Source organism: Tupaia chinensis, unplaced genomic scaffold (assembly GCF_000334495.1).
Source record: "Tupaia chinensis unplaced genomic scaffold, TupChi_1.0 Scaffold000673_1, whole genome shotgun sequence".
NCBI classification, from domain to species: Eukaryota; Metazoa; Chordata; class Mammalia; order Scandentia; family Tupaiidae; genus Tupaia; species Tupaia belangeri.
The window spans coordinates 930,877-941,746 of NW_006160196.1; the positions used below are offsets into that span (position 1 = coordinate 930,877).

General features: G+C 58.0%; 2 protein-coding genes across 7 annotated transcripts; one reads left to right on the plus strand and one right to left on the minus strand.

Annotated features, from left to right (window-relative positions):
• Positions 1-6: 6 nt before the first annotated feature.
• On the plus strand, positions 7-2,190 carry LOC106736172 (transcriptional enhancer factor TEF-4-like). The gene is made up of 3 exons (XM_014592294.2): positions 7-97; positions 904-1,056; positions 1,634-2,190. Exons 1-3 carry the CDS (start codon positions 35-37, stop codon positions 1,745-1,747), a joined length of 330 nt encoding a protein of 109 aa, XP_014447780.1. The 5' UTR covers positions 7-34; the 3' UTR covers positions 1,748-2,190.
• Positions 2,191-2,380: 190 nt separating this feature from the next.
• CD37 (CD37 molecule) lies at positions 2,381-8,351 on the minus strand. 6 transcript variants are annotated; one of them, XM_027776438.1, is made up of 8 exons: positions 8,161-8,346; positions 7,959-8,027; positions 6,452-6,576; positions 5,654-5,728; positions 5,086-5,190; positions 4,193-4,426; positions 3,552-3,635; positions 2,381-2,710 (listed from the first exon to the last, which is right to left on the minus strand). In XM_027776438.1, the coding sequence occupies exons 3-8, from the start codon at positions 6,512-6,514 to the stop codon at positions 2,633-2,635; spliced, it is 639 nt and encodes a 212-aa protein (XP_027632239.1). In that variant the 5' UTR covers positions 6,515-6,576; positions 7,959-8,027; positions 8,161-8,346; the 3' UTR covers positions 2,381-2,632. The 6 variants fall into 6 exon arrangements, with proteins under 6 accessions (XP_027632239.1, XP_027632241.1, XP_027632236.1 ...); XM_027776440.1 differs by having other exon boundaries at positions 7,955-8,027; positions 8,161-8,344; XM_027776435.1 differs by lacking the exon at positions 2,381-2,710 and adding an exon at positions 2,729-3,326 and having other exon boundaries at positions 8,161-8,351.
• Between the last annotated feature and the right edge of the window lie 2,519 nt (positions 8,352-10,870).

The following is a 10,870-nucleotide window of genomic DNA, read 5'->3' on the forward strand; positions in this document are numbered from 1 at the left end:
CGGCGTTAGCAGCCAGTATGAAAGCCTGGAGCACATGACACTCACCTGCTCGTCCAAGGTCTGCTCCTTTGGCAAGCAGGTGGTGGAGAAGGTGGAGGTGAGGCCAGAAGGGAGCTCCGCATGGGGGTGTGCGTGGAGGGGAGTGACCCAGCCTCTGTGGGGAATTAGTGCATGGGTTTGTAGCTAATGTGGAATTTAAAAGTCATAGACAGACCTGTAACATGTGCTACAGAGATTTAGAGTCACTAAGATTCCCTAGGTTTGGGACCAACGGATGGCATAATGGTTACGTTGCTGGACTCCCATGTAGTTGATCGTGCTTCAAGTCTCAAACCTGATGGCTTGAAACTCACGCCGAGCGCGTGTGTGTGCGTGCCCAAGATCCCGAGAGGAGAATGGAGGAGAAGGGATTGCGGTGTGGCCATCCCCCCAGGGGGATGATTTCTCGCTTTCTGTCTCTTTATCTCTCTGGCGAGCACATGCGCCCTATAGCAAAAATCTCACTCAAGAACAACGGTTCACTAGGTTCTTACAGGAGTATGTTGGGGAAGGAGCTTCAGAAGTCACACTCACGAGTAGCGGGGGACATGGGGGGGCCTAGAGTTCGGAGGTCATGTCGAATTTGAAGATGTTACAGAGATCTTTGGAGACTAGCTGAGGGCCCGGAGGTCCCTAGGGGTGCAGAGCATCACTCCGAGGTGCTGAAGTGGTCTCTGTTTTGCAGCCTCACATCCTGAGCAGGTTACCCAAGGATGCAGGGCCTGTTTCTGGTGGCGGGTGGGGTGATGATGGAAGACGGTCGTGGGAGTATGTGGCATCTGAGGGGCAGGGGGTCAGACTCAGTTCCTGGGGTGACCCGTGTGTCTCTCAGCCACTGTCCTGCTCCCTGCCCCTGTGGTTCAGACGGAGCGGGCCCAGCTGGAAGACGGGAGGTTCGTGTACCGCCTGCTGCGCTCGCCCATGTGCGAGTACCTGGTGAACTTCTTGCACAAGCTGCGGCAGCTGCCCGAGCGGTACATGATGAACAGCGTCCTGGAGAACTTCACCATCCTGCAGGTGCGCGGGCTGGCCGGAGCAGGGCCCCACCATGCAGGGCATGCCGCTCAGGCCCTGAGTCGAGGAACCCCTTCTGCTGGGCGGCTGTGAGGACCACAGTGAGCCCTCAGTATGTGACTTTTTTAACTAGGAAGGTGATGCACTGGGGACCTCACAGTCGACCTTCGCTTAGGGAACCCTTTATCCAGGGGACTGATGCTGTGAGACTTCTGAGCACTTTCACATATGGGGATCCTTCCTGCACTGGGGCATCCCAGAAAGGCTGCCCTGAGCTTAGGGAACCTGTTGTGGTAGGGACCTCTCTGAGCTTGGCGAATGCAACGGTGCAGACCTTGGACTGGGGAACCTGAAGTGATGCTCCTCTGAGGCATGGTGGGGACCCAATGTGATGGGGGACCGTCTGATGTCTCTTAGTTAGGGGTCGCCCCCACTGTCCAGGGAGCCTGATATGTGCTTGAGGGTGGCAGGGACCCTTTCCTTGGAGATGGCCTGCTGGGTGTGCCCTGATAGGCGGGGGGGGGGGTGCAGTGTTCTCTGCCCTCCTGCTGAGCCTTAACCCCTCTGGCCTCCCTGGCAGGTGGTGACAAACAGAGACACCCAGGAGCTGCTGCTCTGCACCGCCTACGTCTTCGAGGTCTCCACCAGCGAGCGGGGGGCCCAGCACCACATTTACCGCCTGGTCAGGGACTGAACAGGGACCCCAGAGCCAGCTGGCCCCTGGGATACCCTCCTCCTGGGAAGAACCTTCCAGCTGTCCTCCGGCGCCTTATTTGGGGAGGGAGCTGTGATGAAAAGGGCTGACCTTGGAGGCCTTAGCAACCTGGGTTGTCCCGTGTTAGAGGGGACACCACGACCTGTGGGTGAACCGAATGGGCTAGGATTGAGGAAAGGATGGACCCTGATATGGGGACCTCGTGGGGGGTGTCTGAAAAGACAGCTTATTCCAGAGCCTGCAGGATGGGGACAGGAGTGACAGCCCCAGGTGCAGCACTGGCACAGCCTCTGACAGCCACCCCCAATTACACATTGGCTTGACCCCCTTCCTGTTTTCCACCTCCCAACCTGCCACTCCCTGCCGCCCCCACTTCTTCACCTCTGATATCAGAAATTGATGCCGAACGCTTTCTGTGCAGGAGCAGAGCCAGGTGGGCCCTGGGATTTTTTTTTAATATAATGAGATATTTATACGTGAGTGTTAGGGCTGTGACGTTATCTCATCTGGGCAAGCAAGGGGGTGAGGCCTTCCCGTCTTGTCCCCCCTCTCAATGAGCCTCTTCCCCCTTCCCAAAGTGTGTTGGTTTGTGTTCTGACAGAGATAAAGCTATTTTACCAAACTGCAGGGGATTTATTTGAGGTTTGGGTGAAAAATAATCTTGTGGGAAGTGGTAGACCAACTGGGGACAGAAAGCCCCAGGTCCCAAGGGAGAGGTGACAGCAGCAGAGCCGGAAGACACCTGCATCCCCAGGGGAATGAAGCTCCATGCCTGGGGCGAACTGGGCATTAAGCAAATATTTACAAGTGGCAGAGAAGTGCCGGGGGCACTTGACAGGGCTGAGGCTTTGGGCAGGGTGGGGCCTAGCGGTAACGAGCGAGCTGGTCGGAGACGCGGTCCAGGTTTCTGCACAGGAAGATGGAGAGCGTCATGAAGCCGAGCTATAGAGAAAGAAGACGCGGTCAGAGACATCGGTCGGCGGCGGCGACTACAAGGGTGGAGGGCGGGGCTGCGGGAGAAAAGCCCAGGGGTAGGACCTCTCTGGACCTCTTTGGAGCTGGAGAATGTGGTGGAGAGGGTTAAGGGTAATGGTAAGGACGGGAACAGATGGGGGAGGGAAATTAGCTGCATTAGGCGGGGAGCCAGGGTCAGGTCAGGGTAGAGAGGTGAGAACAGTAATGTCAGAAGCAAGCCCAGGGTCCTTTATTCCGGAGCTTCATCTGTCTCTCCCTCCGCTTCTGCCTCGACCTCCACCTGTGCGCCCACGCTCGCGGGCTGCTCCTCGTCTTGATCCCAAAGCACCCAGGGTCCCAGCCCCATGGGCAGCTTGCCCTGTGGAGCCTTGTCCCCCCAGCTGGGGCAGGCACCTGCCATGCCCCTGCTACCCCACAGATTGCCGCTACGCCCGCTGCTGCTAAGCACTCCGCAGCGCCCGCCACCGCCGTCAGCGCTCAGGCTGGGCCCGAGGCTCGAACCGTAGGTGTCTAGCACTTGAAGCTCAGGTTCCCGGCGGATGGCCCTCCGCTGTAGCTGCAGGCTCAGAGCCATTAAACTCACCTGCGGGAAAGGGAAGGGCTTTTACCGCCAAAAGGAGGCTTTCCCTTCGTACAGCCAATCAGGGCCCACAGAAGCTTGGTCTCGCCCCTCCCCTTGCCCTAGGTGGAGCTGCGGGGAAGGAGAGGCTGGCCCCCCGCGTCTTTCCAGACACTCGGAGGACGCGCATTAAAGGCGGGGCCTCTGCGGGTTGCGGGGCAAGCGCGAGTGGGGGCGGGACCGGATCACCTCGAGTAGTCCGACTCCCAGACAGATGCCCACTATGGAGATGAGGTTGTTCTGCAACCACTTCTGAAGGTTCTTCCCGCAGCCCTGGGGGAGAAGGAAGGGTTAAAGCCCCCAAGCTCAGACCTAGACACCAACCTGCTCCCTCGCCACCAGAGTTCTTTAGTCTCCTCGATGCTGGGCCGCCGCCTCTCCCTTATAGACTTGTCTTTCTCTAGATGTCTGTGTTCTGTGTCCAGCTGGCCTTTTCTTTAGGCTCCGCCCATGATATAGGACCCCCCCCACACACACACCCCATTTTTAGTTTGTTTCGTCTATGAACGAGACGGGACAGCGCCCGCAACAAGATCCCGTTGCAGCGACCCTCCCCCAGGCCTCAGCCGAGGCAGATCCCGGGCAAGCGTGTGCCCCCAGTACTCTGGGAGGTCTCGGGACTGCCTCGTACGTAGTGTTAACACTGCGCCACCGTGAGACCCTGCCCACTTTATGGAGGGTTCCGCCCCTCCGTTCTACTGTTCCCTTTCGCCTAGTCCCGCTCTTGCGGGTCTCTGACTGCGCCAATCTCTGCGGCCCCGCCCACACAGGCCCCGCCCCTCGCCGCGGCCCCGCCCACGCGGGCGGGCGCCGCTGCGGCCCCTGCGCACCTCGGGGTAGATGTGGCTTTTCGCAGAGACGGCGCAGAGGTCTGTGTTGTGTCTGGGACGCGCTAGCGGTCCAAGTCGGCTGAGTTGGGGGAAGATCTTTTCAAAGGTCGCAGAGTCGTTGGCTGCCGACGAGTTGTAGCAGGAGCAGGGTACGCGGTGCAACTCCGAGTCGTTGCTTCTCAGGACGAGGACCTGGAACCAGTCCTGCGGAGACTGCCAGCCGCAGCAGCGCAGCTGGGACAGGCAGATCAGTCAGAGGGACCAGGACTGGAGAGACGCAAGATGGGGTTGAGGATCAGGGAACTAGGTGACGGCTATGAGGACATGTCGAAGGGCAGGGGGCTGAGTGGTGGATGCATGGACCGAGCTGGGGTCGTGTGGGGCCAGGGTCGCGATGGGGCCAGGGCCAGGAGACTTTGCAGGAACACGGGATTGAGAGAGGCACGAGTCGCGCAGTGACCTGGAGCTCCGGAGGAGAGCAGCACCAGCGGGGGCCCGAGATTGGGTGCGTGGCCCAATTCGAGCTCAGGTAGGCGACAGATGGCTGGGAGTGCAGGACCCTGAGTGTCCAGGAATGAAGTATCATCGGGGCGGGGCAGGTGGGAGCCAGAGTCCTGGGGGCATCTTGGGTTTGGGGACCAGGGCGCGTGAGGTAGAGGGTGGAGCCACTCCAGGGCCTGGTGATTGGCCCTCGGTGGGGCCAGTTATGGTATCTTCTCCGGGTGGACCACACTGGGCAGGGTAGGGGGTGGGGATTCCGTAGGGTTGAGTTAGGGTTCAGGAGCTGGGGCCTGGGACCACACTGGGGCGGAGTCTCCTCAACACACAGAGTTGAGCCACCTCGGGGTCTGCGAGCTGGAGGAGGGGTGCAGCCAGGGTGGGTGAGGGCTTACCTGGAACTGCACGTAGTCCCAGCTCTCCTCTGCCGCTGTCTCCTCTGGGTGTGTGTGGTAGTTTTGGATGGTTTCCTGCACGAGGTCCTTCACCTTGCGCTCCAGCTGGGGGGTGCCAGTGAGGCTGGGCCCATCAGTTCGCCAGCAGCTCCAGCCCCCTGCCAGGCTGACTCCACCCCACGGGGTCCCCGGGCAGCTCTGTGTCCTAGAACCTAGACGTGTCTCTGTCCCTCCGAATCTCTGTCCCTGCTGCTTTCCCCCGTCTGCCTCTGTTTCTCCCACTATTTCTAGAGGGTCTTTTCTGGGGAGGGGTGACTCCTGTCTCCTCTTTCTTGTGTGTTTCCCTTTGGAGCAGTCCTCTCCCTCTCGGTGTTGGTCTTCCTATGGCTGTCTCTCATTCTGTCTCTGTCTCTCCCTCTCCGTGTTTCTCTGTCCGCCTCTGTATCTGCCTTTCCTCTGTCTGCTCTCACTTCTCTTCGTCTGTGTCAACCAGTTCCCATCCTTTGTTCCCATCTCTCGCCACCCCCATGACTCTCCCGCCACCCTCTTGGCAATGCCACCAGCTCACCCTGACCCGCTGAGTGGAGATGAGGATTCCCAGGGTGATCTGCGTGGCAAACAGGAGCAGCAACAGCCCAAAATACTGGGGTGGGCAGGGGACAGAGGGCAGAGGTCAGACCCCCTCTCCGAGCTGTTCCACCAGAGAGAGGATGGCCCAAAGGGCCCTCATGTGATCACCCCCAGGCTCATCCTAAGCTCGGCAGGTGCTTGTACCCATGACCCGGGCCTCCAGGAAGGCCCAGGAACAAAACCCAGGACCCTTCCCAGATGAGTCCAGCTATGTCACCAGCTGCACACCCCAGACCTTTTTTTTAAAAAAAAAGTTATTTAATTTCATTTATTACTATTATTCTCTAATTTGACCAGAGAGAGACAGAGGGGAAAGGAGAGAGCAAGCCCCTAGGTCTGGGACTCGAACCACAGTTAGCCGTGTGGGAGTCCAGCACCTTAACCATTGTGCCACCTGCCAGCCCCAACCCCAGATCATTTTTTTTCAGAGAGATTTTTGCTATTGGGCAGTGTACTCACCAGAGAGACAGAGATAGAGAGACAGAAAGTAAGAAATTACCCCCCAGGGAAGATGGCCATGCCTCTATCCCTTCTCCTCCATTCTCCTCTTGGGATTTTAGGCATGCATGCACATGGGCCGACGTGAGTATCAAGCCACCAGGTCTGGGACTTGAACCACAGTTGGCCATGTGGGAGTCCAGCAACCTAGTGATTATGCCATCTGCTGGTCCTCATCCCCATGTTTGAGGACACCAGAGAGATAGTGGTTTTAGAGATGGAGGGGGCGGACACTCACCAGGCCCAGAAGGCAGCGGAGTTCCTTGAGGGCCCCCACACAGCCCATGAGGGCAAGGCCCATGGTAAGGATCCCTGAGATGGCCAGGATCTTGGACCAGATCTGCAGGGGCGCGAAGGACAAGCCTGGGGGAGGCGAGAGGAGGTGATGGTGGCCTGGTGTACACAGCTCCACGTGGCCCCGTCTCCCACATAGGCCACCAACCAGGTAGGCAGAGTGTCCTGGGGCCTCACTCTGGGCTCCTGGCAGCCCTTTCTCTGGTCTCTCTTTCTCTGGGACTCTGTCCTTGCCCAACCCAGAGTTTCTGTCTCTATCCTTTTGGGCCTTTCTCCTCCTCTTTCTGGGTCTCTGCCTTCTCTCTTTCTGGGCCTGTTTCCCATTCTCGGGGTTCTGTCCTCTCTCTCCCCAAGTTTGTTTACTTTTGTCTGCCATGAGACAGAGGCACAGAGTCCCACACCATGATCGGCCACCAGCCTCTGCCAGCATGGGTTACAGGCATACATGGCACCCGGCGTGCACAGGGAAGCCTTGGGACTCAAATCTGGGACCTTCTCACGTGGTCCTGCATTGCAGAGCTCGGTGTTACCCTGTGAGGGTTCCTGAGATGGCCAGGGTCTTGGGCCGGATCTGCAGAGGGGTGAAGGACAAGCCTCCGTTTTGCTCTCAGGGTCTCTTTCCTCCTTTAGCTCCTCCTCAACCCCAATCCTTTCAGCCCATCCCTCGTTCTGTGATCTTGGCTCAGTCACCGACCCCTCCGGAGCCCGAGGGGATGACGGTAAATAAATAAATAATTCTTTTTAAAAAATACGAACAATTAAGATTTTGCTAATTCGGGCTGGCTCCCCGGCACAGTGGTAATGTGTGAGAAGAGAAGCTGATTCCATGCGGTGACTGAGGCCTGACGCCTCCGCCTGGTCAGCCTGAAACATGCTGGGCACACACACGCGTGCCCGGGATCTCACGGACCGGAGGACCGGAGGAAGGGGATCGCGGCGTGCCCAGGCCCTGCGCGGGTGCTCAGCTCTCTCTCATGTGTGCGCACACACGCTACCATGAATATTACTAATAAAAAAACAGACAAAATATTTTGCTGGTTATTCCATTATCCTTTCCCTATTTTTATTAATGTCATTGCTGCTCTTCCACTTCCTGGCTGTGTGACACTGACAGGGGACTTTCCCTCTGACCTCTGAGCAGGGAAGGGAGGGTTTGTGGGAGGATCGAATGAGCACCAGCACAAGATCGGACACAGAGGAAACGCCTGCGAGGTGGCCGTGGCCATTGTCATCATCGTCACTGCTGGTCCGTCCAGCCCTTTGCCACGCGGGCTCGAGGTGCCCCGCAGCCGCAACCGCGAGCGGGTGGCTACAGCCGGAGACCTGCTTTGGGAATCGGGCACTTTGGGCTCCCAGGACAAGGGAGACCCCAGGAGGTGGCTGAGAGGGAGGCCAGGCCCGGGGCTGCTGCAGGAAGGCCCTCCCTGCCTGCCCCAGCCCCCCTCACCCACAAAGGACACAAAACTGGTCTTGTCGATGAGAATCCAGATGCCGAAGCAGAAAATGAGGCCGCCCAGGACCTGCGGAGAGGACAGAGGGGAGAGCAGGCGGTGGGCAAAGCAGGGTGTGCGGTCCAGGGCGGCCGCGGGGCAGGGGCAGGGGCAGGGCAGGGCAGGGGCAGGGGCAGGGCTAGGAGGCCATGAGGAGACTCACGAAGAAGAAGAGGTTGAAGACGAAGAGCAAGTACTTGGTGAGACTGAGGCAGCTCTCCTGGGCCGACATCTTCGCCTAGAGGGAGAGCGACCAGCTCCAGAGAGCCGGCAGAAGAGGTGCTGGCACGGGGTGACAGGCAGAAAGACGGGCCGGAGAGAGGGAGAAAGCAAGGGCACCGAGAAAGAGGAAGTCCCGGGGCGGCCCCTCCCCCCTTCAAGGAGGGGGCGCTCTTGTTCCGGTCTCCCTCACCTGCCCCAGTGGGGCGCTGCGCTGGTACCTGAGGGGCCCCAGAACCTGTGGGCACCGGAGACACAGGGGGCATTCCCCTCCCGGTCGCCATGGCTCAGGCTGGGCATCCGCAGGGGTTCCTGGGCCGCTTGCACCCACCTCTGGACACTGGGACCCCCAGCCTGACCCTGGACAGCAGCCGACCTCACAGACACTCTGACCTCATGGCTTGCCAAGCTCTGCCACTTCTGTACCCAGCTCTGCCCTGGGTCTCTGGTCCCCCTTCTCAGGGTCTCTCTCTGGGTCTCTGTCCCTCTTTCTTGGGGTGTGTGTCACCTGTTTCTGGGTCTCTGTCCTCCTCTGTGTGAATCTCTGTCCCTCTCTCTGGTGTATGTCAACTGTCTCTGGGCCTCTATCCTCCTCCCCGTGGATCTCTGTCCCTCTGTCTCTCTAGGTTAGGGTTAGGCACTGTCCCCTATCTCTGGGTGTCTGTCACCCTCTCTGGGTCTCCGTCCCTTGCCCAGCCCCTGCCCTTTCTCAGGGCCTGCAGCCTATTTTAGACTAGGGTACTCCCACCTGCTGGGGGCAGGGGCTGGCACAGGGAAGTGAGAGTGCTCAGGCCTGAGGTGGGACGGTCCCTGGAAGAGGGGAGGGTGGTGCGTGCCTGTCTCCCCCTCTCGCCCCCCCCCAACGCCCTGCGGAAGCCAAGCCTGAGGCAGAACTTCCTGTATCTGCAGTGAGGCCTGAGGGAGGAGCCCCGAGGTCGAGGTGGAGGTTGGTGGGGCCTCTGCAGCCTCTGCAGGTGTCCCCATAGGCCCCGCCTCTTGTCCGTTTTGGGATTTTCCCCCCAACACAGTTACCCACCCCGACCCTGGTGAACCCCACCGCATGAGGTTCCAGCTTTCACTTTCTTCTGAGAGATCTCGTTTACTTTTGTGTGTGTGTGCTCCCAAAAAAGACACAGCGACAGAAAGGGAGAGGAGAAAGCACCGCACATGGGGAACAGTCACGCCACAATCCATTCTTCTCTACCTCCCCCTCCTTTCGAGATGTTAGGTGTGCACGCACATGACCCAGCATGTCTGGGACTCAAACCTGTGTCAGCCATGTGGGATCCCGCTGCCTTAACCACCCAGCCATGCGGCCGGCCCTAACCACTATTCTCTAAATCCTGAGTGGCAGTCAGCTGTCCCCGGGATCTCGCCGGGAGCCACTCCACGTCCCACACAGAGCTCAGTCTCCCCACATGCCTCCCGCTTGCGGGTCTCCCATCCGAGGCAGCCCTGCCATCTGCCTAGTCACTGAACCCCAGGGGCGCCCGCAGTCAGACCTCTCATGCTCCTGGCTGGATCCGGCCCCAGATTCCTCCTCAGCCTCTCCTCTCTCCTTGTCCCCACAAGGCCCCAGAGGGCTCCTTCCGAACCCCAGCCCTGGGTCACAGAGGTCAGTGCCCCTCCCCACCACCTCAGTTTGCATCTCCAACTCCACGCTCTGCACTAAAACACATTCCCAGCTCGTACACTTCCCTCCTAGGCTCACATTGTCTTCTCCAAAAATAACTAGAGCTGTTCACACGGATTGACTGGTGTCCCCGCCCCCAAATATGCTACATCCTTATCCCCAGAACTTGTAAATGTGCTCTTATTTGGGAAAAATGTGTGTGTGTGTGTGTGTGTGTGTGTGTGTGTGTACGCGTGCTCTGGCAGGTGAACAACACTAAGATGAATTGGAGCATGGGACCAACAGATGGCAGAATGGCTATGTTGCTGGACTCCCATATAGTCAACCACAGTTCGAGTCCCGGACTCGGTGGCTTAAACTCACGCTGGGCACGTGTGTGTGTGTGTGCCCAAGATCCCGAGAGGAGAATAGAGGAGAAGGGATTGCGGCGTGGTCATCTCCCCTGGGGGGTGATATCTCGCTTTTTGTCTCTCTGCCTCTCTCTGTCTTTCTGGCAAGTGCACACGTCCTATAGCAAAAACCTCTGGCGGGGAGGAGATGAATTGAGGCTCAGAGCCAGCAGGTGGTGTGGTGGTTAAGAGTGCTGGACTCTCATATGGCTGACCTCAGTTTGAGTCCTAGACCTGGCAGCTTCCTTTCTCACTTTTTCACTCTATTTCTTTCTCTCTGGTCAAATTAAAATAAATAAATAAAGTTACATAAAATAATTATTTTTTTAAAAAAAAGATAAATTGGGACTGGGAGGTGATATGGTGGTTAAGGCGCTGGACTCCCACATGGCTGACCACGGTTCAAGTCCTGGACTGGGTGGCTTGCTTTCTCACCCCCCCCCCTCTCTCTCTGACTGCTCTGTCTTTCTCTGGTCAAAGCTTTTTTTTTTTTAATTAATAATAATAAATACAATTAAAATAAAAAATTAAGATGAACGTAATTAAGTTAAGGATCTCAAGATGAGATCATCCCAAGTTATCCAGGTGGGCCATGCCAAATGTCCTTCTTTTTTTTTTTTTTTTTTTTGTAC